At 37.8% G+C, this 26433-nt stretch overlaps 2 protein-coding genes across 2 annotated transcripts; one reads left to right on the plus strand and one right to left on the minus strand.

Moving 5' to 3' along the window:
* Positions 1 to 411: 411 nt before the first annotated feature.
* c7b (complement component 7b) lies at positions 412 to 10978 on the plus strand. Its single transcript, XM_067573919.1, has 18 exons — positions 412 to 541; positions 869 to 930; positions 1244 to 1319; positions 2115 to 2256; positions 2373 to 2517; positions 3373 to 3511; positions 4532 to 4660; positions 4862 to 5105; positions 5338 to 5451; positions 5602 to 5768; positions 6713 to 6941; positions 7461 to 7632; positions 8014 to 8101; positions 8375 to 8507; positions 8963 to 9154; positions 9474 to 9570; positions 9693 to 9874; positions 10523 to 10978. Exons 1-18 carry the CDS (start codon positions 536 to 538, stop codon positions 10693 to 10695), a joined length of 2490 nt encoding a protein of 829 aa, XP_067430020.1. The 5' UTR covers positions 412 to 535; the 3' UTR covers positions 10696 to 10978.
* Positions 10301 to 24525, minus strand: c6.2 (complement component 6, duplicate 2). The gene is made up of 18 exons (XM_067573918.1): positions 24212 to 24525; positions 23622 to 23788; positions 22790 to 22946; positions 22264 to 22408; positions 21985 to 22126; positions 21399 to 21537; positions 19862 to 20053; positions 18888 to 19131; positions 16568 to 16690; positions 16286 to 16452; positions 15917 to 16142; positions 15554 to 15722; positions 15171 to 15282; positions 14189 to 14321; positions 13814 to 14008; positions 13488 to 13575; positions 13082 to 13326; positions 10301 to 12404 (listed from the first exon to the last, which is right to left on the minus strand). Exons 2-18 carry the CDS (start codon positions 23765 to 23767, stop codon positions 12223 to 12225), a joined length of 2805 nt encoding a protein of 934 aa, XP_067430019.1. The 5' UTR covers positions 23768 to 23788; positions 24212 to 24525; the 3' UTR covers positions 10301 to 12222.
* Positions 24526 to 26433: the final 1908 nt, after the last annotated feature.

Consider the following 26433-nt stretch of genomic DNA (forward strand, 5'->3'; position numbering starts at 1 on the left):
TCATACTTGTATGCTAGAATAAACAGAAAGTTGTTACTACAAGTGTAGATAGTATTTCCACACTCATGTTGTATTTACACAGCAATAGAGTCATATGTGTTCAAAAATGGGTCAAATTGGGATTTTTTTGACCTTTTGTCCCAATCATGCAGACTCAGCCTCTGATGTCCTTACTCATGGTAAACAATTATTACGCAACTGCTCCTATTGCAGGCAGATTTCATCACGTTTATTCTTGTGCCGCTCAGTACTCAGAGAAAACAAATTTGTCAAAAACAAACAAGCTCAGATAATAGAGAAAAAAAGTTTGACTGGGTTTGGACTGAAGCTGTGGAAAAGAACACTGGGTCTCTGTTCCTGACTCATTGTGTGGATGCCAAAAAATCTGGTTGTTCAGATTTGATGAGAGTTTCCCCAGCGGGGGAATTCCTGAACTGGGGGTACTATTGAGTAATCCCCCACCCTGCTGCTGATTATATGACCGAGTGTTACAGCGCTGGACCAGACGAGAAGGCCAAACTTTGAAGAGCTCATCATGAAGGTAAAACCTAACACATTTACTACTCATATTTGGTGCAACTACATTAAATATGTGACAGTATTGTTCTGGCATAATCTGTGGCTGATCACGATGAACAAAGACTTTCTTAGAGAAGCTGGATTTCATTCATTGTAAATGCTGAATGCCAAAATAATTTCATCCAGTTTGTTGTGATAAGTGATAAAGTACAATAAGTGCTAATACTAGTTTTTGACATTGACTAAGGACTGAACAGTTTTTATTGTGTGTTTTTTGTTGTTTATTTTATTTTAATTTTTTTTTCACAATTAACATTGGGTAAATGATCCTCTTGCTTCTTGTCCACAGCTGGATTTGACTGCAGCTCTGTCTTCTTTAGCATCATTGCTTGTCTTACTATCTCCAGTTCGGTAGGTGAACACACACACGAACCTCATAGACTATCTTTACATCTCACTGCAGTATTACAAATTGAATAATACTGTATTAATGGAGTGAATAATTTCTCTCTTTTCCATATATGATTCATATTCTTGAGGTATATGAGAATGCTGCTTTTTTATTATTTTGTTGTCAAGGGGCAGTGCTTTCTTGACCTGTTACTTTTCTATTTATTTTAAGCTGAAAGATAGGTGATGAGTGTCCAGTGAATTCTCAAAAGATGAATATAACATAAATATTTTATAATTATTGTATATTGTATATTATTGTGTATTCCTATAGCTGTCAGCAGCCTGTAAACTGCAGATGGGGGTCTTACGGAGAGTGGTCTGAGTGTGACGGCTGCACCAGAACAAAGGTACATCGGAGTACACACATATTTTCACTCTACTTATGAGGACATTGTACAGATTTATCATAATACATTTCTAACTCTTAATTTGTAACCCTAATCGTTCAATACTTAAACCCAACCCTTAACCTAACTTTAACCTTAACATAAGTCTAACTCTAAACGTAAAAAGTCTCAGTCACTGCAAATGGCTAACCTTGTGAGGGCCTCCTCTTTGTCCTCAGATGGGAGGTGGGTCCCCACAGTGTGAGTGTGTGTGAATAGGTTTTTGTTCTCACAATTTAATGAAATGCATATGAACACACACATCATTAAAACAACTGCCAAATTTACAGTGGTGTCTGATGCTCAGAATGTTGACCCTGTTATACAAATCCTTTATGCACAAAATAAATTGTACTTTGTGTGTAATCTAACACCGTGATCAAACCAGACAATTAATTAATACAGTTTATTCAAAAGATGTATTAATACCACAGACTCCTGTCCCACTCTCTGCAAACTGTTGTTTTTGTGGAGTAGAGTTGTATGAAGCTAGATGCAATATGAGTCAATGTGATATCCTCCTCTTTTTTGGACTCTCAACTTTTCAATCCCTCAAAGCTCAGTACTGTAGAGACAGCTATTGGTCAACTGAGAAAATTTGCATGTCAGAGTTATGAAAATAATAATTGAAAGGTGAACTGAATTGATCTTGCTATTTCAAATGATGGTATGACTGGTATAAATTCAGACTCTGCTAACCATCTCAGTTGTTTACTTCTTTATTTCATCTCCAGTTTATGATCACTTCCTTCTTAGGTGCGTACTCGCCATGTGGAGGTGTATGCCCAGTTTGGGGGTGCGCCATGTTCAGGAGAAGCCACACAAACACAGCCTTGTGTCCCACAGAAACGATGTCCCCTAGAAACAGGCTGCGGGGACAGGTTCCGCTGTACCTCTGGTATGTTGCTGCTTCCATACAGTACATCATATTCAACAAAAGCTATTTTTTCATAACATCACCATGAATTTCTATTTTAAATAACAATGAAAATGTCCCCGTGCACCCTGATGCAGGTCAGTGTATCAGCCGCTCTCTGGTGTGTAATGGAGACCAGGACTGTGAGGACGGTCTGGATGAGAGAAGCTGTGATAAAGACAGCAGCCAGTACTCATGTGACCTTGACAAAACGCCTCCCAACTCTGACTTCACAGGCAGAGGGTGAGTAGCCACGACTCCAACACCAGGAAACTGCATCTGAATTGTAACATCACTGTAATAAATTTAAATAACTGCTTTTTTTCTGCTTGCAAATGTTTGGGGTGGGACGTAAATCACCAAGTACCCTTACTCAATATCTGTTCTTAAGTACTGATACTTTACTAAAATACACTACTTTGAAAAAGAGTATTATTTTTTTCTCCACTGTCATAAATATTGTACTTTTATTCCACTACATTTATCTGACTGTGGTAGGTACATCACTGGTACATTATAACTGATGATACTGGTCTAAATAAGGCTTATGGGATTCATTAAAGACCATTTAAAAAAGGCTGTTAAATACAGAGAGATTTAAAAAAAAAAAAAAAAAACACACAATATTAGATTATTTTTTAAAAATCATTGTCATTATCCGAACATATGGAGTGGACAACATGACATACTGTTTAGAAAGGTAAACTTGCCTTGCCTTACTACAAGGCAATTTTAAGGTTGAGGTTTTCTTACCTCTGAAACAAAGGTTACTTAATAAAACTATTATTTAAAGCTGCACTAATCAATATGATTTTGGATGAAATTACTATGAGTAATGTGAAAGGGCTTATTTGTAGTGACAAACCAACAGAGAATTATCACCCAACTCTGCAGCTCTACAGAGCGTTTTAGCATCTTTCAGCTCTACAGTCACCAATTCATACTTATCAATTGTACCTGTGTTATTCATTGTTTACTTAACATGGTAAAATATAGCCCCACTGTTAGCTGTTCAGCTTTTACACAAACTACTGTTTGCTTCCAAGATTTGGATATTAGACAAGTCCATCAAAAGGGTATTTATGTCATGTTTTACAGGTACGATGTGCTAACAGGGAAACTGAGAGCAGGTGTGATCAACACTCTGAGCTTTGGAGGGCAGTGCAGGAAAGTATTCAGTGGAGACCATCAAGTCTATTACAGGCTGCCACATAATGTCCTCAGGTACAACTTTGAGGTGAGTCCAACAGAAAATTAATATTTCATGTTCACAAATATGTGGCATTTGTGGCAAGTCAAGATGAAATGAAAAATGCCTTTTTAACCCTTTTAGATCACATCCATGGTTATATTGTGCACCTATTTAACAATATATGCCAAAAAATACAAAAAAATAAATCAATTTCTTTGTTTTTCTATATCAAAACCAATCATGTTTTCTTCCTGTAAAACAAAATATGACGTGCTTATGTAGGTTTGAACAAACCAATTTCAACCAATAATATCATGACATCCACACATCAATCAATCTTCCATTTTTAGCAGCCCTGAGCTTCATTATGATATGCCCATTTTTCAACGTTCAAATCAAAAGTCCTCCCAATGTCCTGATTGTCTATACTGTTTCACTCAGAAATACGTCACGATACGGAAGTTAGATTCTCTAAAAATGCTGGACTTTAAAGTCCTGACTTGCTGACCTCTCGCAGCAAATGTAGTATGAATGTTAGACAGTGAATCATTTAATATGAACTGCTTTACATTTTCATACTTATGTAAACTTTCTTTCCTTACTGACTGTTTGTATTTATTTTTTTCAAAGTGCAAATTAAAGTGTTATTCCACACTTTGGAACAAACCTCCACCTTTGTAATCTTATCACACTATTTTATAGTACATTTACATGGGTTACAAGTTTAAAGGTACATGAAATTTGAATGATGAAAGGAAAATAATTATTAGAAAAATAAAACATAAGCGCAATGAAACAATGGAGGCTAGTAATCATTTTAAACAAAAAGCTAAAATACATTATAGAAATAGAAATCCACAAGTATGACACTAAACAAAAATGTCTGAAAGAAAAAAGGATAAAATGGTAAAATAAGAGATTATGTAAACTCATCATACGTTTTTGCGGTTAGGTAGTCTTATTTTTTAAGCCTTTAGTCAGAGGATGAACGGTGAATGTAGAAATAAAGTTATTAGAGCTTCTCTGATGAAACCAAATGTTGAACTTTGTTGCTTTGTGCTGCAGGTGAAAGTAGACAATGACGAGAGCGATGAATCCTATGACAGCTCCTGGTCCTATATGCAGCACATCCAGGCCAACGCCTTGGTGGGACACGACCGTCGTACCTTCCACAAAGAGCTCAGTGAGACAAAGGTGATGAAGCAGCTCTATAACCTGATCTGCTTCACAAATCATTTATTATGTTGAGACTTCTGACTTGTGTAAGACCAAAGTGTTTGAACAAACTGACAGATTGACCTGACATTGTTGTGCTTGGACTCTGACATTAGTTGGGTTAAAAGTTTCCGCTCATCATCTTACAGGAAACAATATTTTTTCATATCTATCATCCAGGCCCACAGACTCATAATCTTGAAGAATAAAGTGGTGTTGGCCCAGTTCCAAAACTCAGCCCCCCAGTATCTGACTCTAGCTGAAGGCTTCTGGAAAGTTTTGTCCTCACTGCCAGTCACATACGACTACTCGGCCTACCGCCAGCTGCTGCAGACATACGGCACACACTATCTCTCCGAGGGCTCACTCGGAGGCGAATACCAAGCTTTGTTGGAGTTGGACAGCCAGGCATTCGATTCAAACAGTAAGAACTACTGGTGTGAATATTGTTGCTATTTATGTAGCTATTTATGTTCTTTAGTTTAGTGCCACATTTTAACTTTTTCTTTTAGAGGTAATTAATTTATATAAAGAAATTAATTAATTTTGGTTCCTCATGTGACGTGAGGAAAAAACCACCAAGATTGCTGTCAGCTGATCATTTTAGCACTTTGACCTCTATATATATCTGTGGTTCCTGTCTTGTTTGTGTAAAGGTACAACAGATATTGAGTACCAGAGGTGTTGGAAAAAGGTGAAACGCCGTTTCTTCAGAAGGAAAACCAAACTCGTCTGTGAAAAACTGACAAAGGCTTTATCATCCAGCAACAGTGAGTGAAAAGTTTCATATTTAGAGTTTCAAAGCACACTGATTTCTCTGTAATGCAATTCCATTTTGTCAGTTTGGATTTAAATAAAAAAGGAAATTAAATTACTCAATCTTTCAATCCAGCCTGAGTTCCACTGTCATTTATCTGCAGGCCACAACACAAACAAGATGCCCATTAAAGTCAACTTGGTCGGCGGAGATACAACCTTCATAGGCGCTCTGAGTGTTCTGGATCTGGAAACCCCAGAAGCAAACGGAGAAGTCTATGACAACTGGGCCTCATCTGTTAAAGACTTCCCTGAAGTCGTAGACCAAAAGGTATGACAATCAGCATCTGGCTGTATCTTAGTACTTGATTTATTGACTGATTCAATGTAATGTAAATAGGATCCAAAAAAGATATATCTACTGAATACATCAAATATCTAATACAGCCGAACTAGTAATTACACTGCATCCAGATGATCTATATTAAGAAAAAGTAAAGATGTTGGTTTATTTCACAGGGTATGAAGCCATGTCCCCAATTGGTAAAATGCTGATTTTTGGGTCAGTGTTGTGTTGTGTTGAGAAATGTTGAGCATATCATTAAAATCAACAGAGGAAAAGACTTCTGGGCAGCAGGTCATCCAGTCCACCCACCAGACTGATAAACTAAAGAAATAAATATAAGGATAAAATTTCATAGTAAAATGTTGAGTAATATGGTGGTTATAGTTTGAAAAATGAATAACAAATGAGAAAAAACAATACAGCTTCATTGCTCCTGAGTCCTGACTAACAGAAAAAAAAAACGTGCTGCAGGCACGAAAGATACTGAAATACTTTAGTTTGAAAGTTGTGTCACAAAAAAATGGAAAATTCGTGTCCGTGTACACAAATCTATAGATTAAATTTTGTGACTATTTCATGAACTGCCGTCATATTGGGTTGGTAGAAGACATGTAAATAAGGATTCTTGGTTTTTGTATTGCAGGGTGCAGCTGTTTAGCCACAGTATATAGTATGTTAGAATACAATATAGGATGATGAAACATTTAAAGTCACACTACTGTTTTATTCTAACATAACTTGTTCACTGGCTTAAAGTACTTTGGCCGAACAAACAAACAGTTTGATCCATTCATTACACTTTTGCTTTTGTCTTTTTGGTTCTGGGAAGGCAAAAATAAATTACACTTCAAGCTCTTTGGATTGTTTAGGGTGTTTTTAAATACCTTTTCAATATCTGCACATTAATTAACTGTAAACTTGTTCCCCAGCTGCGTCCTCTGTATGAGCTGGTGAAGGAGGTGCATTGTGCAGGTTTGAAGAAGCTCCACCTGAAAAGAGCCATAGAAGAGTACATGGCAGAGGAACATCCCTGCCACTGCCGGCCCTGCCAGAACAACGGCCAGCCGCTGCTGACGGGCACCGAGTGTCGCTGTGTTTGCCGGTTTGGAACGTCCGGTCGAGCCTGTGAGAGGGGAGCTGTGATTGGAGAGCAACCAGGTAAACAACCAGAAGAATCTAAGGATTAATCACAGCTAAGGTAAAAAGTTTAGTTTGGGTTAAAAATGGTTAAACCAGATTCAATTCAAAATTTGTTCTTTTGCACAATTTTAATGTTAACATAGCTAACAAAGCACAAATTTAAGGATTTAAATAGAATTATTTGGTTTGTTACATTTAAGCAAATACATACATATTCTGTATATACAATAGATTTTTTTTCTTTTTTTTAAAGGTGAGACTTAATTTAGATTTCATTCAGTAGCAGCACCTTAAGAACTATCTCAACTAAAACTAATCTGTCTCATCTGTCAATTTAAAGTTAATTAGTGATGATAGTTAAATTGGAGTTAAAAAGTTAAGAGTAGGACTAACACCAAGATCTGGAAGAGATTTAGTAAAAATTTAAAGAATGGGTTAAAATAATTGAGCATAGTTTAAAATGTAATGTAGCAGAATTACATGATAATGCAAACTCTTTCACAAACAAGACAGAACAACTCTCATTTTCCCTCTCAGGGGTGATCCATGGCAGCTGGAGCTGCTGGTCCTCCTGGGGATCCTGCTCTGGAGGTCAAAGGTCAAGGTCCCGCAGCTGCAACAATCCCGCCCCCAGAAGAGGTGGTCAGCACTGTCCTGGAGTGCAGATGGAGCAGAAGCCTTGTGAGGACTCAGATATCCAGCACTTACAGTAAGGACACACACACACATTTGTTTATCGTGTGGTAGGATGACAGAGGAGGAGGCCTTACACTAACCTACCTAAGATGTCATGGTTTACCTTGTTGGGACCAGAAAATGGAAAAGTTTTACCACTACATTATAACAAGTGCACATGCTTTAATTACTTGTTTATCTTGACAACCACAAAGAAAATACAAACTTTTTTTTCAGAACCTTAGTGACTTGATTCTAATTATAGAATTGAAAGTGACCAAATCAGATTGTCCTCCCAATACAATCTAATTCGATCTAATCAAAACACTTTAGTTTCTCAAATATCAGAGGTGGTTAATAAGCAGCGGGTATCTATAGTGTTTCAGTTTTCTCACTGTAAACTGTTTGTGTGCAGGATGATGGAGCCTCAGTGCTTCAGTCTGTCTGTGACTCCACCGAAGACATGTGGACCACCCCCAAACCTCAGAAATGGATTTATTCAGGTGAGCTTGCTTAACTGCTATTCACCATTAATCAATTAATCAACTTTGGAGAAAAGACAGAAACGTTTGTAAAATCATATAAAACTCTTGACTTGATTGGAAAATAATTTTTTCTGTTCTGTTTTTTTTCTGAAATTTCTATGATGCCTTATTGCATCAGTGTTAGACTATAAAAACCACAGCTGGTGTTGTTTTTAGTTACTGTATGGCAACTAGTTGGGCATGTGGTTAAGCGCATGTTTTTGAGTGGAGCTACTGTCATGTTTTTTTCAGAATCCCAGAGATTTTTACTTGGTTGGAAACCGGGTGGAGTATTCCTGCATAGATGGTCATTACCTCCGTGGAAGCGCTGTGGCTCAATGTAGTGAAAACCAGAAGTGGGTGACTGGAGCGATGGTTTGTCAAAGTACGTCTTCAATTCAGTAACAGGAAGGTTATGTTTTTGGTCTTACACTGTAACATGATATCTTAAAATGGCTATAAATATATAGCAGAGGTGGGACAGAGACAAGTTTCAAGTCTTGACTATAAAGTCTTGAGTCAATTCCTACGTTAAATCTATGTCCTACACTTTTTGTTTCAAGTTCTAAACAAGATATTATATATCTGCTGGTCTGCACTGCCAAAGCACCTTTACTTTGTAATTGTCTGCTGTCCAATCAATTCAAAGTATATCCATTGTCCTGAGAATGAAGGGTTTATTCACTGTACACTTTTCTATAACTTGATTATATTTATTCATTTTGGGAGAATATCGAGTCATTCCAAGTCAAAAGTGATTGTTGTTAAAGTTGTTGTCATCTAGGATTCACAGTTATATTTTCCTCACTTCCTCTTACTCACAACACCTCTCTGTTCCAGGTTCCACATGTGGGATTCCTCCCCTCAACAGAGAAGTTATAGCTACGCCCCCCAAAGCAGCCTATCAGATTGGAGACCAAGTGTCCCTGTCCTGTCCCGCGGGGTCAGTGCTGGACGGTGAGGTTTCAGAGATCATATGTAGTCCCAGTCTGCAGTGGTCTCCCTCTCCGGCAGACGCTCGTTGTAACGCAGGTAATTTATTCTCAGAAACAAATGTCACTGCTCTAAAGCCTCATACGCTCAACAGGTTGACTTCTTACATATATTTTTACACTGCCAAATATATCCCCTGCTCCATCACCTCAACAATTATCCAAAATTTAAAGAAATAGTTGAAAAATAATAGAGCTCACTTTTCAAAATGTTACACCTCTTCTTCTATAGGACATTTTTCAATTTCAACTAAAAAATGAAAGTTTTAAACCTTAGATTGTGTATCCAAATCCAAATTAAGGTTGTGTCACCATGGAGTATGCACACACCAATCCTGCTTTCTGTATTTTCTTCTCAGTGCCCACAGTTCGCTCTCCTCCACCTGGCCTGAGGTGTAAATTGTGGGAGAAGGTAGGAAAAACTGACTGCGTGTGTAAAGCGCCATCTCAGTGCTCGTAAGTATGATTTTTGTGAATTATTTCTGCATTTTCTTCACAAGGTCTAAGTCTTATAAGTCTAAGTTTTATAAATACTGAAATCAGTAAAATACTGTGTTTTCTCTGTTGTCTTCATTTAGGACTTCTCTGGAGTTGTGTGCTAGAATTGGCTCAAGACAACCCCGTATACTTGGTGTTTGTCAGCTTGGAGCTCTGCGGTGTTTGGGACGGGGCTTCACATTGGCCAGTGACAGTGAATGTAACTGGCCAAAGGGGACATCCACTACCTGCGAGGACTGCAAACCAGGGACAATCTGTCAGGGTGAGTCTGCTAGACTCCTTTAAAGGATAATTCCTTCCTTCTCATTACACATTAGGTTTTATTCTTGTTGAAGTGTAATGACAACACTGCACTGCCCAAGTTAATTGCTGAGATCGGGGGACACAGCAACACTGCTACAACGAAATCAAAAAGAACAAGAAACACAAACAATCAGACTTCAGGCAGGTTGTGAGAAAGTTATCAATTTAACACCTATTAGCCAAACTTAGAGTAATTATTAGTAATTATTATAATGGAAAAGTCATAATAATCCCTGATTGCATAGGAAAGTTATAGTAAGTGCAGCAGGTCAAAGTTGAACCAAATATTTGGTCTGTAAACTGAATTTGGGGAATAATTTTACCTTTCACCTTATTGTTTTCTTTCAAATAAGTCTGTCTAGCCTGAAGGTTTTTTTCCAACCTGTCTAATCATCTGACTGCTCCTGTTTTTTGCTCTGTTGGACTTCTTCCGAGCAATGTTGCCAATGTCCCCGGATCTCTGAGTAAACAATAGAAATGATGGCCAAAAGTGCCAAAATAAAAACTAAGTTTAAAACAACAGAATTGTCATTTAATCATTTAATAATAGTGTGTGTGGCTGCTTCAGTACATATAATCATTCTTTTTTTTTTAAATTCTAAACCAGCGGGAAAATGTGAATGCCAAACTGCATCGGAATGCCCTAAAGACTCCGCCCCCCTGTGCGTCAGCTCTGGTGATGGCAGCGTCACCCTGACGATGACCGAATGCGAGGTGGGGGCCAGAAGGTGTGCTGGGGAGCAGGTCAATGTGATCAGTATTGAGGCTTGTCTGCAATAAAAATGGTTGTTGTTTTATTTCACTAAACGTTCTCACAATGTATCTAAAGCAGGAAATTATTTCTCTTCAGTGACTGAATTGTAAATAGAAACAAATGTTTTTTTCTCACATTTGAATGATGTAAATATGTTCCTCAACTTTCCTTTTTATATTTGTCATGGAGGACTGATGATTGAAGACATTTGCACGTAAAATAAACACAAGGCTCTGTTTTAAACATTTGACAACATTGTTATAGATTGTTTTTGTAATATGAAATTAATAAAACACTTTTCAGAATACATTTTGGTTCTCTTAGTTTTGCATTTGTTACCTGCATCCTCTTTGGTCTCCATTCAAGTGTTGGTATTGGGCCTATTTGATGCTATTTAATCAGAGGAGGAAGAGTCTATCATTTTATCTGAGTCATTGTATATAACATATTTATTTTTGGTATAGCATTCTCTGGCTTCACATTAATCTGTATCTCGTGTATCAGGATGTCACGTGCACATTACTGAAATGAATGTAATAGTAAATGTTGAAACATTCAAGCTTGAATGGTGAGCAAGAGCTGCAGTGAAAATCTCCTTAAGAAATACAACCAGACAGTGTTATGATTTTAAATTTTTATTATATCATGTGAAGAACATTTAGCAAGTGTGACTATTCCACTCTGTGCCTGTGATTAGACTTGACTGACTGAGTGACTGCTGCTGCCTTCTCCGTCCTTCAAAACGGGGTCAGATCACGTTAACAGAATTATTAGGAAAAGCTCTGGTTAGATTTAAGGTGGCAATGAAAGAGGCTTAACAGTGAGATGTCCTGAAGATCAGATGTCAATCACTTTCAGAGCCTGTTTTCTAAAAAGGCACAAGATGGCAGCATGACACCATGGAAGGCAAAGTGATGAGATATAATACATTTTTTAGAAGTGAAGCATAATCGGATTTTCACTAAATTTGGTATGCCCATATGCCCATACAGGTTGTCCTGCAGTATGATGCCAAATGTATTCCAAATCTGACAGTAAGTGGCACAGATTTTCCATTCCAAATTACTCATTTCACATTTTGTGAAATTGTATGAAAATCTAATTATCCTTCACTTTTTTGAAAATGAATATATGCTTCCATGGTCTCACACTGCCATCATATACATATCAACCACCGGTTAAAGCCTGATTTAGTAATGTTTTTCACTTTCCCATTGCTCCAGTTAGGTGTGCCTTCGGTTTGAGTTGCATTGGGTGCTTGAACCCCAGTATACCTGCTTGCCAGTCTAGGTTTCTTTTATGAATATAATGTCACGTTTTAAAGTATAACATAATGCAAGATCTCTATAATGTCTTTAAACTTGTGGTTCGACTGCATAGCGCAGTAGAAAAGGAAACAGTCAATATTTATAGTTGACCTTTAGTGTAGATCATGTATATACAGCTATGTGGTTTATTTCACAGTTTTTTGGCAGTGGTGAGAAATTATTTTCAACTCACCACAGTTAAATGAATCCAGAGGTTGAGTGTAGCCCAGACAAGCTTTAATAGCATCATCTGGTCTCACAGGTGCCCTCACTGAGGAGCTCAAACTGATAGCTAGCACATTTGAGGGCGGCCATAGAACAAAGGTCCAAGCTGCGGGTCTTCTGGGTCCTGGTCAGCTTCACACAGAACATGTGCTCTTCAGTTTTGCGACAGTTCCGAGCAGATCTGCACTCACACTTCTTATGTGCTGAAGACAAATGTAAGTTCACATAAAGAAGTGAATTTGTTTTCAGTCTGAAGGAAAAACTTCACCAGATTTTTTTTTTTTTATGTAAAATGACACCTGCACTAGTTTTCCATGTAACAGTATACCCATCATTAGCAGTGTCATGCCTTGTTTCCTTAAGAGAAACCAAAGAGTGAAATACAAAAAAAATGTTGCCTAAATCCTGGACAGCTTTAGCCTGAGTCTTTTATATCATGTATGTAACACTTGTGCACATTTTAGACCTCTTTTATAAATTTTTTGTCTTAAAATGAGTCAGCTGGAGATGCTGTTTTCAATCAACTCAAAGTTAGCTTAATTCATTACCTAGCTGCTGGCCGTTTCACACTTGAACTTTAAACAGTTGATTTAGCTTATTGCCTTCGTTGCAATTGTTTATGGAATTTTGTGTATTTTTTATTTGAGTAATTAACTCAACTTTATATATCATTTAAAGAAAATAACATAATTTTCCACTCTTTATAAGGGTTAAAATGTTATCATTGGAATGAAAGCAAAAGATACAAAAATAAGACCCAAGTTGTAAAGAAATGGAAATATATACTCTGCAGCAAATTATTAATACAAATAAATATGGATCTCCTAAAAAAAATTCTGAGTGCTGAATGTGAAAATGATTTGATGTCAAACAGACTCACCAGAGCAGGTCTCCCACTCATAACAGGTGTCAAGATCGCAGGGCTCGTGAACAGAGCTCTTAGAGGCTATTTCGGCTCTGAACTTAGCCCACTCCAGTTTAGCCGCATCGACCGTGTCGCAGGAGCTTTCACTGATGAAGAAGAGTGGATCATTGTGGCAACGACCGGCGTGGAAGGAGCAGAGGGACATCGACACGGTGACGTTGAGGTCCAAGTTCAGGATACAGAGAGTCTCTGCATGCGAACTGCACACACACACAACCACACACACAGATCAGTCAGTTGCTGGTATATATTAAGTCGCCCATATATTCATTTCACAAAGATTTTTTATGATAAGTACTCACAAAAGCTTATTAAAGTTCAATATCTGTATGGATTTGGACAATTTGATTAAAAAACTTACAGGCAGCTCTCCCGTTGGATGCAGACACACTGAGAGCCCTGAATTTTCTGTCCAGGACCGCACTGGGTCTCGGGTTCAAATGGTTCCTCTACATACATACAAGAAATACACAGGAACAAGATTTCAGTATTAAAACTGTAGTTAAAAATTAACTTTACTTAGACCAGATACAACATTATAACAAGAGTCTCCCTTCCTTTAAGTTACTGAGCTCCTCTTTGACACGTCTGTATGAAAAGTATGTGTTCTTCCTAATTTCCCATGACTGGGAGCTCAGAAGTAATATGCTAAAACCAGTCTCCAGTTTCTCCAGTAGTGTACTGTACCATTAGTGCAGCGTAGGTCAGCAGGTAACGGAGGCTCCCAGTCGCCACTGCTGCCACATTTGTAGAAGCCTCGTGGCAGCGGCTGTAGGCCTCTCTCGTCACAGTTAAAACCCACTGATTCACCCCTTCTGAACTGCTCCTTGTTGGGGAAGAGCGTCATCCCATCAGGGATTTCAGGAGGAAGGCAGAACATTCCTAATAGTACAAGATGACAAATCTGAACCTTAAATAAACAAGTGTAGATAAAAGTTGCAGGAATAAGCAAGTTAATCGTACCAGCTACTTGTGTTTATGGAGGGTGAAGAAACAGATGCAGTAATTGCAAAGATGTGGCTGAGTTCCTAGATCACTATTCTGGTGAGAAAGCAAACTTACTGACGCAGGTTCCTTGTGGTTGAGTCCATGTCCCATCAGGCAGACAGTTGATGTATTGGAAACCTTGCAGGTGAAATTGAGTGAAGCACTGGAACTCCTCATCCTCACCAAAATCATAATACTGCTTTGCTTTCTGTCAAAGGAGAAAATTCATAAAAACAAGAAGAGTAAGAAAGGATATAAATACTGTACCATCTACTGTTCATTTTTTCACTTCTTCTTTACATTACTGTATATCCTTTACTGTGAGATACTGTGGTATTTTATAATAATGGCTGGCTATTGTCATAACTGTTCATCCTTCTAGTATAATAAGGCATCATTCATAATTAAGAGAGACAAAGAGTTATTTTTTTTTGCTCTTCATTTAACTTTTAAACTTCAATTAATTAAAAAGAGCTGTCCATTTAATTTAATCAAGGTGATTACAAGTGCAAATGTTTAATCAGGAGATTAACTGTGTAATTGATCGTGTTATGGAGTGTGACAAATAGACACAAGTAAATAAATAACAAAACATTGATCTAAAAGGCTTTTTGAAATTAATTAATTTTGTGATGTTAAAATACATTCATAAAAATTCCAGCATTTAATAACAGAATAATATATATTTATAATATATATTTTTTCTTATTTTAATACATTATTTAATATACATACATATACATTATTTATTATTTATTATTATTAATTAATTAATTAATTAAAAGGTCTGTAGTTATTTTGGTGGCTCATACCAGACTCCATATACTCATGACTATTTTTTTACATTTATTATTCTTAACGTTTCATCTACATATTTATTTCCCTGCAGTACTGAGCTTCCACATCCAAAGACTACTAGAAAAGTCAGTATTTCTCAGTATTTTAGGCAGTTACATATCAGAATAATTAGCAATGAACTACAGCTTCTGTCTCTCTTTCTCATACATTCCAATATTTCACTTTTCACTGACTACAGGCTGCTGTGTTTAGTCTTTACCCTGAGGAAGCTGTTGGCAGGCCTCTGTGGCCTCAGACAGCCCTGCACACCAGGAGGCAGCTTATCCACCCAGCCCACAATGAGGTCATCATCATTGTCACAGGTGTCATGTCTGGACACAAAAAAAGGATAAAAGGAAAAAAAAAACTGTGATAATGTTGAAAATGTCAATTTTTAAAAAATTGATCAGCATGCAAAGTTGAGTTAAAGTACTTGGTTTTAAAAAAAAACATTGAATATTTTTTTTCCAATGGGCATGTATAACTCATAAATTACTGTAAAGACATAAAAACTGTCATGGCTCTATCTAGATATTATTTATCATATTTCAGTAAATGAACATGGATTATTTGTTGCTATTTTAAGCAAATAGCTTCTCCTACTTTTCGAAGATTGAGATGTGACACGACTCCTCGTCTCTTTCAGGACCCTTGCAAGGTTGACCTCCTCTCAGGGGAGCTGGGTTATCGCACCGCCTCGTCCGATGTCTCTTCATGGAAGCTCCACAGTGACTCCACGGCCCCCAGCAGCTCCAGTAACCATCCACCTCCTCTGTGGATATCACACATCAAACACCTGGTTAGTCAAAGTTAAAACTGTAATTGCATGGTCGCCACTCTATGAGGCTGATATCTATTTTGTTGTTTACCCTAACCTTTTCTCATTCAACACCTATCAGTAGTATTCTCATGACTTAAACCACCTGAACACAGAACATATTGTGTTCTGCAGCAGTCACCGTGTACCTGAAGTGTAGTCTGGAGCCCGTGTCTCACAGTTTGCACCGAATGTGCCGGTCTGGCAAATACACTTGCACTCTGTGCCGGAGAGAACTGGCCTGGCGTTGTTGGGGCAGGGAGCACACTTGCAGGTGTCAAACTCCTCCAGGTACTGCAGCAGGGCCTTCCTCAGGTGCCTCCTCTTTGTGGCAGCACAGGGGATCCCCCGGACCAGATCAATGAGGGGCAACAGCTGGACAAATACACACACACACATGAACACAACAGCAGCTTTTTTGTCGACCTTTAACTTTGATTTGAGCGTTCTGCATGGGGTCATTTTGTTCAGACTGAAGATGTTTCTGTGATGTTTGAGTGAAGAGCTCTAGATTCAACCTTGTAATCGACCACAGCAGGGTTGTCGAGGACAGACTTGGCCCAGTTCTTGTAGGACGTTCGGTCTGGGGCGGGTCCCTGCCTCTCCCAGGCCAGAGCTGCCGCCTCTCTAGTTCGACCTCCTTTCACCTGAGAGAAAGACTTCTCTGCTGACTGAATGTACGAGCCTGGGAAAAACAAATGTTTTAGGAGTGAATGAGGGAAAGAAAATGGTGATAATTAGTGTTTTCTTCAGAATTAGGGAAAGAAAAAAAGGGCTTCCTGGCAGATTTGAGAAGAAACCTTGATATTTCTCAGTCATCTTGTTGTTATTGCATCTGGTTACACTGCTGATTTCGGAGTAGAGGATGACGGTCCAGGCGGTGTCTTTGCTCAGGCAGCCTTCGACGCGCTCCTCTGTATCACCTGTTGGAGAGGAACAATGTAAAGCATCATGATGTGGAAACAAAGGAACTGACAAAAAACTTTAGATGCAATTATATGGTTCCTCCTGTAAATTGGTCATATTCAATTATAACAGGTAAACTACTTTTCTGTCTAATTCTGTTTGTTCAATGACTGTTCACTGATTTGGGGTTTCTTGCGATCCAACAGTTTTACAACCCAAACTTCTGAGGAATGTCCTGTGTCTTTTAAACCCATTTTATGATTTTGCCCTTATTTTAATATTTTAATGTGAGATTTTTAAAAAGAATTTGCTAGAACATTGTGGCATTTAACAATATTATTAGTTTTTGCTCAACAGCCTTTCCATTTTAGGATCTGAAATCAACCTTCCAAAAATGCTCTTGTAACATGAATATCATGTTATATTCAAAGGATATATATATATATGTGTATATATATACACACACACACATATACATCCATACATATGTATGTATATGTATAATTAAAATATCCACCAAGTTTGGTGATGTTTGGCTAAATTTTTATGGCCAAATTTGAGACTCTTTTACACACGTGGTTCAACATTGTTATGAAACATATTCTGCGAGTTTTGTAATGATTGGACAAACAATTTCTGATTTATAGTCTGATTTGTATTCTGCCGCGCTCATTTTTTTTTTTTTTTTTTTTGCATTTGTAGCACCCCCTAGTGGTTGATTTGAATGAAACTTTCAGGGTGTGCTTCAGGTACTTATGTGGACATATCCTGCAAGTCTTGTGATGATTGGTCCAATGGTTGTTGACTTTGGTCTATTTACGTGCTGAGACAAGCCTTTTTGAAGTTCAGTGGTCAATATCTTGAAAACTAAATAAGATATCAACAAGCTTTATGCAACTTTTGATAAGCTTGGTCCAATAATGATCCACAGAAATTTTGGTAGCAATTGGGCCTGCAAGTTTAGGAGGAGATGTCAAAAATATGTTGTTTTTTTTTAATTCAGAATGATGGAAAACCTGTCTAGACTTGTCACTTGGACCCACAGAATCCAGGAAAAAAGAATCTTGTTTGTGAGACTTACAGTTCAAAAGTTATAGGCCAAAATGTAAAGTTCATTGTTATAGCGCCACCATCAGGCCAATTGGGGTCATATTTCTTGGGCAGCACTTGCACACAACTTCCAATAATGTGAAAAATCTAATGTCTCTTGTATTAACTATTTCACGGGAATTTGCGAAAACATTTCTGAAAAAGAAAAATAATAAAACGGCACAAAAACAATTTCAGCCCTTTGGGCTTGAACCCCTAAAAAGACAACCTGCTGCTAGATAAAAGGCACAATGTTAATGTTAATGTTTTAATTTTATCCCCGCTGTAGTGAATGTGACAAATGACACGTGGTATGGAGTGCTGAAGTCACAGTGGAGGTGAGGGAACATTATTTAAAATATTTAAATATTGAGCTTCACTCTGCAGAATGATGTATGTGCACAGTTTGTTTTCACATTCATCTGCTGATGAGGAAAGTTTCGTTGTGCTCACTTTAAATCAGAGTTAAAGGCGTGTACGTACGAGCATGATTTGTGACATTACAGCTAGTTTGGAAGCCAGTCATGGTCCAGTATGCAACTTACACAAGTGTGATGTGGAAACTTAAAGCCTCCAGTGCACAAACACTGAGAATGGACTTTTCAGTGATATAGAGACATTAAATTTGAAATGGAAATTATTTGCATATTCACAGATTCTGGAATTTTCAATGACAGAGAAGGAGATGTCATTTTAATAATTTGTAATTTAACTTTTTGTGTGGAAAAACCATCTGAGACACGAGTTTCCTTTCAAGGCAGAGTGTTTTTAGATGTCGTAAAACATATGTAGAGGGGATCTTCAACTGAACTTTTCCAAAATGTGCTTGCAAAATAACGTCTGTTTTATATCAAAAAAAATATTAGATTATTATGATTCTTGCTAGAGCCTCTGCATTGTGCCAATGTAGTGGCCTCATTGAAATGAATAGAGGCTGAGTTTTGACTGAATGCAATTGTCAGTTGAACATGGCCTGTGAACCAAATCTTTCTACCAAAAGCATCATTCTTAATATCATAGATTTTTTGTGATATTTTACCTTTAGGCTGACAGTTGACAACATAACGGTTTGGTTTGTGTCCCAGAGTGTCATTCTGATTTGTCCACTAGGTTCTGCTGTTGTACCTGAAGTGGTGAGCTCCTCGCGGTCATACTGGTACAGCAGGTCATAGTGGCCTCCCAATGTCCCTGAACTGTAGTAGTGTGTCCCGAAGCGCTGGAAGATGTCCCTGTAGAGGGGATAGTTGTAGTCGAGGGGAAGAGCATGGAGGAACTGGAGGAAAGGCCCTGACAGGGCGAGGTCCCTTGGGTCCCTCACCTTGAATGTGGACACAGGAAGAACCTGGTGCACCCGGAAAAATGAGGAGTCCTACGGTGGGAAAGATAGGAAATGACTGTTGCTAAGAAGAAGGGAAACTAGTTTGTTGGCAAGTAGCAAGACACCAACCAGGCTTCAGTCTGGCAATTTAGTCATAAAGAAGATGGATTCAGTATGGATGAATTCTCTAGTCTCCACCAAACATGAAACATTCACAATGTACTTATCCTCATTTGTATACAATTAATCAATAAATTATTAAATTAACTGAACAGCACCACCCTCTGGAACACTGTTCTAACAACTTAGCATTCATTTTATTGAATGATACTTTAGCATTTAGCAAATTCTGGTGCACTTTTAATCATGAAAATTATGTTTTGACAAAAAGTGAAGAAAAAGGTTATGCATTTCCTGCAAAAACCCAAACAAAGAAAAAGATCTGTAAATATTTGACTTGTTTCAGGCACCATTTAGAATATCTGAAGATAACTGCAGATTTTTTTTTTCCAAGAAAGCAAACACACACAGACAGACATATTTCAATAAAACACACTCGTACACTCTGTGTGCATGTGAACAGATGCATGTGTGTGTCTGTGTGTGTGTGTGTGTGTGTGTACGTGGCGGGTATTCATCATGTTGTATGTACAGTATGGACATAAATCATTGATTTTAGGGTGAAGGCTTACTTTAAAGTTTATGAAAGGTTAGAGTTTGGGTAAGTCTCCAGGAAATTAATGTAAAGTTAATGTCTATGTGTGCATGTGTGTGTGCTCACCTTTTTCTTTGAAGCTTCAAAAGCTTCCTTGTTAGAGCTGACTTGCGTATTTGAATTCTGGTTGAAGAAGAGGATGAGATAGAGGAAGTCAGACTTATCTCGGCTGCCTGCAGATGACTGTGATCTCTTCAAAGTGATGGATTCGGTGTGCAGCGGCTGCGGCTCGGTGCTGAAGTCCTCAAGTTGTCCAACCTTTACAACCAGAACCACATTTGTAACACAAGATTTATAACAACAAGAACAGCAACTACAAAACTAAATGGGCCTTGTCCTGAAGTGTCTATCTATGATGCCACCCAAGTGCAAACAACTGATGAACGTTTTCATTAAAGCCTCTGTGTGTAGGATGTGAAAACGACTGATGTTTTGCTGATGAATTGCTGCTACTTGTGGCAGTTTCAAAAAGACCTTTTTTGCCCAAGCCATTCTTTCAAAGAGCCAAACAAATGGTCAATTCATTTTTCTTCATTAATGTAAGCTGATTTCTGCTTTGTTTTGTTTTATCCAAGCAATCTGTAGCATGACATTTTTCATGACAATCAAAGAAATATGCAAATTTAAGAGTTGTCATTTCTAGTGTCCAAAGTCATAAAAAAAAAAAAACTGCTGCATTTATAATTTATAAAGTGACTAAATATACTATAATATTATATTGATGTTCACAATACAAATTTATTCAAAAGAAAATTTACATTTACTTAAAAAAGGGAGATATGTTGGGGACACGTACGCCCTCGTGCAAAGTGTCTGCACAGCCCTCATGACTATCATCAGTTGGTAGCCATCGCTTCGTGAGGGTAAAATAAAATAAAATGCAGCATTTGCTTCACAGTCAAACTGTTCAAAGTGTCGAAATGTTACTGTTAACTTTGTCATTGTTGTAGAAATAGCTGTAGCGGGTGCTTTTGTTGATGCTACATCAGCAAGCTTGCTGCTAGGAGTAGTGCTAACGTTAGCTTAATTAGGCTGCTACTGGTCTACACTGGTTGAGGATTTGAAACTCTACTTGTGTTATCGTGGCTCTGTTTGTGTTCTCTTTGCATTGCCTTTTGGAAGCTAGGCTAACATGAGTGTAACATAACTAATGTACTGTACACCTTTAGCCACTAAAGAGAAAAGCAGGCAGGCGGAAGAAGACACAGATGAGCCCACTTGTCTGGGTAATGTAGTTTAGTTAGGACTATAATGAATTGCACAGAGAACCTAATCAGGAAAGGACTTATTGGATAACCAGCAGCTCATGAGAAGTGAAGGTGCTCCAGAAAAAGTCATTCACACACAAGAGTAAAATGTAGAAGTGCTGGTATTGTGTACCGGTGAGTACTGGCCCACTTTTAGTACTGGTTAATTCAAATCTCAATCACACTTGTTGCCATTTTTTTGTAAAAATTTTCTGTCTCTATTTTTCCAGGAAGATGACATCCCCATTATTACTCCTAGAAAGCTTTGGTTGGTCGATTTAGTCTAAGATGTGCATGAACCAGTGTAGCTTTACAGAAGGGCTATACATAGCAAATATTACAAACAATAATGCTACCTTAATGTCAAAGGTCTCAAAGTTGTGAGGGATTCGGTGGTAGAGCAGCGTGCTCGCAGGCCTCTTGATGATGCAACTTCCTCCCATAAACATGTTGTTCAGCACTGCTCCCCTCGGCTCCTCTGCTAGAGCATCAAACCTTCAGACACAAATCAGTGACAAGTCAAATTTCGTCAGCTTTGCAGGAACAATAATGCAGGCCCATATTATTGGCCAATATCCAGAAATCCCAGACATGAAAAGAGAAATACTCACTTATGTGATTCAGTTTTTATTATTCTCAAGTATTGAATTTGGGAACGTCTTCAAAACATCCAGTATCGGTCAGGTTCTAACAAACACTATTGTATCCTTGTCTTTGCAGCAGTGGTACAGCAAAGCTCAGCAACACAAACGAATATCACAATCACTGTAAAAGTGCAAGACGTACTAACAAACATTCTGTGTTTTTAAGAGGAGAAACACGACCCAGGAACGCTTGACAGGAAGGAATTTAATTTAAGAACACAGCAGGGAGGAATGTGGGGCAGTTCACATTAAAATTAAAGCTGTAAACTCAGCAGTGACCTTTTGACTTTCAGCTTACCCGTTTCCCACCAGGTCAGTCCCGGGGGACGGTCTCTTCTCCGCTGGACACACAATTTTGAAGTCTTCACAGTCCCTCTCATCAGAGTTATCTTCACAGTCGTTCTGTCTGTTGCATGTTAGCGTCGAGTTGATGCAGCGTCCTGCAGCAGAGAGAATGTTGGTTTTATTTAGATGATAAAATGTGAGATTGAAAAAGTGACTGAAAAGGTGTCAGTCAGCTGGGAAGTTATGATTATTATTATATCATATATTATAATTATTAAAAAACACTACTTACCATTATCACACTTAAAGTCGTCTCTGCAGTCAATTGGTGGTAACTTGCACTCTGTGGAGGGATAACAAGGCCTCTCCTCTGTCAGCTCCACGCTGCAGGCTGAACCACCAAACTGCGACGGCCTCACCACAGACCGGGTCCGCAGCTATGGCAACAGCATGAGAGAGAGAGAGAGAGAGATTGAGTCAAACATTTCTTAGTTCTCAGTCTTATTTTCTTCTTACTTTACTCTTTTTGTGGATATTCTATCGCACCATGTTTTTAAAATTAAAACATCATGTGCCTGGATGTTTTTCGGAAGATTCAATACTTCATTTTTGTTCTCCAAGTAGATTCTTCCTTGCAATTGCATTTCATTTTGGGATAATAGTGTCCATCAACTGCACATTCAAAAATCTTTTTCATTTTGTCACTTTTCCAGAACTGCTCAGATGTAGACTGTCGTGTGGAACTGAGGTACAGATAAGAGAGGGAATATGTGAGTGCATATGTCAGGGTTTTGTAATGTAATTTGTGTGCTTCTTGCCTGTTTCTTGGCGCATGGCGAGCAGTCAGACCATGGCCCAAAGTCTGTCAGCTGGCAGTTGATTGGACAGGCCTGCTCGTTGCAGGCTCTGCGGTCATGATTCTTACACAGTTGAGCGCAGCTGTTCTTCCAGTAATATTCCTCATACCGAATACCCCTGTCAAAAAAGTATGAAAATCATTTTTACATACATACTGTTTGCATTATCTTTACCTGGAACTATTTTAAAATGTGATTTCGACTGTAACTGGAAAACGTCCAGTTTTTTTTTAAGGAGCAGATTTATTTAATCTGAATTTCAACCATAATTTATGTCCCTATGCATATGAAACTTAACAGAGCTAATGTACTCAGGGATACTGACCGCCAAAGTTTACACACAAGGTCCTCTTGTGAAATATTACAGTAATAGAGAAAACCCAAATGAGCTGCTGATTAAGCATCAAAGCCCCTCTAAGGGTGTTCATGTAGCAAATTATCCATCTGTTTTTGTTTTTTTTTTTTGGTTTGTTTTCAAAGTGAAAATGAAAATGAACAGATATGAGCTCCAGATATCAATTTAGAACCTGAGTTTTCAATCTAATGTTTTCCCAGAGCCCGTGGAGGTCTCTTGACGAATTGAAGGAGGTTGTGAATTTTGGTGGTAACATTCCAGCTCAGTATCCCAAGGAATTACGTCCATAATGGATGATTCTTCACCTCACGATTTACGTTCAGTGTCAACAAATGAAATATTATGTCCTGTACCTGCCAAGGTGAAAAGTAAGAATGTGGAGTTCGGGATGGTGGATGGGTGCGTGGCATGTTCAACTCTCTGTGCTGTGAGTCCCACCTGTGTCTTTGTTGTGTACCATGGTTGCAGGTCATGGTGCAAGCAGTCCAGGATCCCCAGGGGTATCTGTCACAGAAACAGGCCAGACTACCTGATACCCAGCTGACAAGCTGTAGCAGCAGGACCAAGCGTTTGGAAGGAGCCATCAGAGGAGATCAGACTGGTTTCTGAATCAATGGCCAGGCCAGAGTCAATGAATTTCTTTTATTCAGTTAGACAAATACAGTATTTGTTTTTTTTTTCAGGTAGTATATGTTTTACATTTGGACTATATTTGAAAACTTCACTTTTGATGCACATAAAATGTTGTTTTAGGCAAGTTTTAGGTTGAAGACATTTCATAAACAGAGTGAATTCAAAGTTGTTTACCTAATTTATAAAAAGGCATTTAACACTGCAAAGACAAAACAGAATGAAGAAATAAAATAACACAAAGCGACTAAATGTTATGGTGCAGTTTTAAGTCAGCATTCTAAATTATACATTACATTTTTGTTTCTGCATCATATAATTTTTACACTTTTTTCAAATAGTGTTCATTGCTAAATTCACATGCTTAACACATGCATATGAAGCAAAATCTGACTTACCACATGTACTGATGTCTTCCTCAACAGATGGAAGCATATAATTCAGTCACTCCTGTGTTAGAGTGTATATGTGAACAGTTGAGACTCCTCTCAGTAAATTGAGTCTGCGCTGCAGGCGGAGCTGAATCTGACTTGAGGTTTATGTCAGAGTTGACAGCTGGAATATAAACCTGCCTCTGGGATGTTTCAGGGAAATCCAGTTGGTTTTGGACTTAAATTGCCCAATCTGTGTTCAAAAATATCTCAATTAAAAATGACCTTTTTATCTGATAACAATAATCAGAGCACATAGTAGTCCTTACATAACCCTCGTGTCCCTCACTGTTACGGGAAGTAAAGAGCTCTGGAGTTTCCCAGCTTCAGAGACGTACACCAGATGTTTTATGTTTGAGATTTGACAGTTAGAGACACTGAGGGGGAGAAAACTTTTATTTCCACATGTTGTTTAGTTATCCAAGTTTTTTTGCTCAATCTGACACTGAAATCAATCAATACATCGTTTTGGTCCATGTTGTAAAAAGCACATAAATGTATTCAGACTATTTGTAAAACTGCAACATTGTAACTGAAACTTATATGTATAGAAAGAAATGTAAAGGCTGTAGTCAACTCCATATTAGATTTGACATATATTACACCCATTGAACAGCTGAACAACAGCACTAATTGTTTGATGAGTTATTGACAAGTAAATATCCTTTTTCCAAGGCTTTGGGGATAAGAAAAGAAAACATGTATGTAGTGTTACAAAATCACCCGATTTGACTGTTATCAGCCTATTGAATAGGCGACATCTGTCCCAAATATATGGGCTAGTAGGGGCCTACTAAACCAAGGAGACTGTTATCACCCATTTATTTCAGTGAGCCAGTGTTGATGGAGTCCAGTAGGCACAGAAGGCTTGTTATCAGGCATTTGCTGTCACATGACTTTCAAGTTTCTTTCTACGAAAAACAAAAAAAATGGCTGCCATTCCTTTTATTCTCAGTGGAAAATGCAATATTTTAAGATAGTTTCAACATTAAAATTCATTTTGATAACATAGCAACATAGCGAGAAATGTGCATTTTATTTTCATAATCTTTGTTCAATGAATGTATATGATGTTTATTTTGTTAGTTATTACAAAGATTTTTGCAGGCTTTCTATCGTTGCTATGGTGGTTGCTATGGTTGCTGTTATTGCTGAAACCACATAGTTGCATCTTGTTTGAATCATTGTCTTTGCATTGTGTAGTTATCTGAGCTGTTATGTTATTTGTGTTATTTTATATAACTGTTTGATGATGTTCTTTTAATAAAAAACGTAGATTTTAGAGCACCCCAGAGATGAATTGAATCAGTATTTTCCTCATTGTCACCGTGTTAAGTGTGATTTCTTTTAACTAGTCTGAGATTAAATTTTAGAAAAAAGCCGGAGGTATTTTTTCAGACAAAATTGTTTAAGCAATGTTTATTTATTTGGATCCTCATTAGCTGTTACCACAGCAACAGGTACTTTGTATTGTGTACCATTTGGCTAAATGCAGGTAAGAAAAACAACTTTATATTAGTAATTGTTCTATCAAATAATTAGAGTAAAGACTGACAAAACCAACTTTTAAAAAAAAAAAATACAACAATACATAAGCAATATAATGCAAACCAATAGAGTAGCCCACAATAAATACTATATTTATGAAAGAAGTATTTGTATGTTTAGTACATTGCACTCTTTGGAGACAGTGTCAGAGAGAAATTGAGTTCAAGTTAGTTTTCTCATCCTATATAAGGGATGAGCATAAATACCTTACAGTAATAATGCATCTATGTACAATAATAACATAACCCAAGAAATAGTTGAATGAACACCTCAGTCCTTGAGGATTGCATATGTGTTTTTGTTATTTTGTCTATCTATGTGTATTAGTGTAAAACCCCACTGGTTACAAAACATTTGACTCGGTTGACTTGGCAATTTCTACTCATGTTTTTAAGACATTAGAAAGAAATGGAAGTTCAGTTACAAAAAATAAGGTGCTGGTTAGAGAAAAAGGAAATATGATGCAAAGAGCAGAAAACATAATGACATACCAGCATAATAGTGGGGCTCATCATGGGCTAAATCATATCTACTGCTCCATGAGGAGGGGTTGTGCAAAAATTCATGGGAAACTTTATAATGTAAGAATTTTTGGCAGTGATTTGAAAAGAAACCCCTAAACTGACCCCTAAACTGTTGCA

The sequence above is a fragment of the Thunnus thynnus genome, chromosome 19 (genome assembly GCF_963924715.1).
Source record: "Thunnus thynnus chromosome 19, fThuThy2.1, whole genome shotgun sequence".
In the NCBI taxonomy this organism is placed as follows: domain Eukaryota; kingdom Metazoa; phylum Chordata; class Actinopteri; order Scombriformes; family Scombridae; genus Thunnus; species Thunnus thynnus.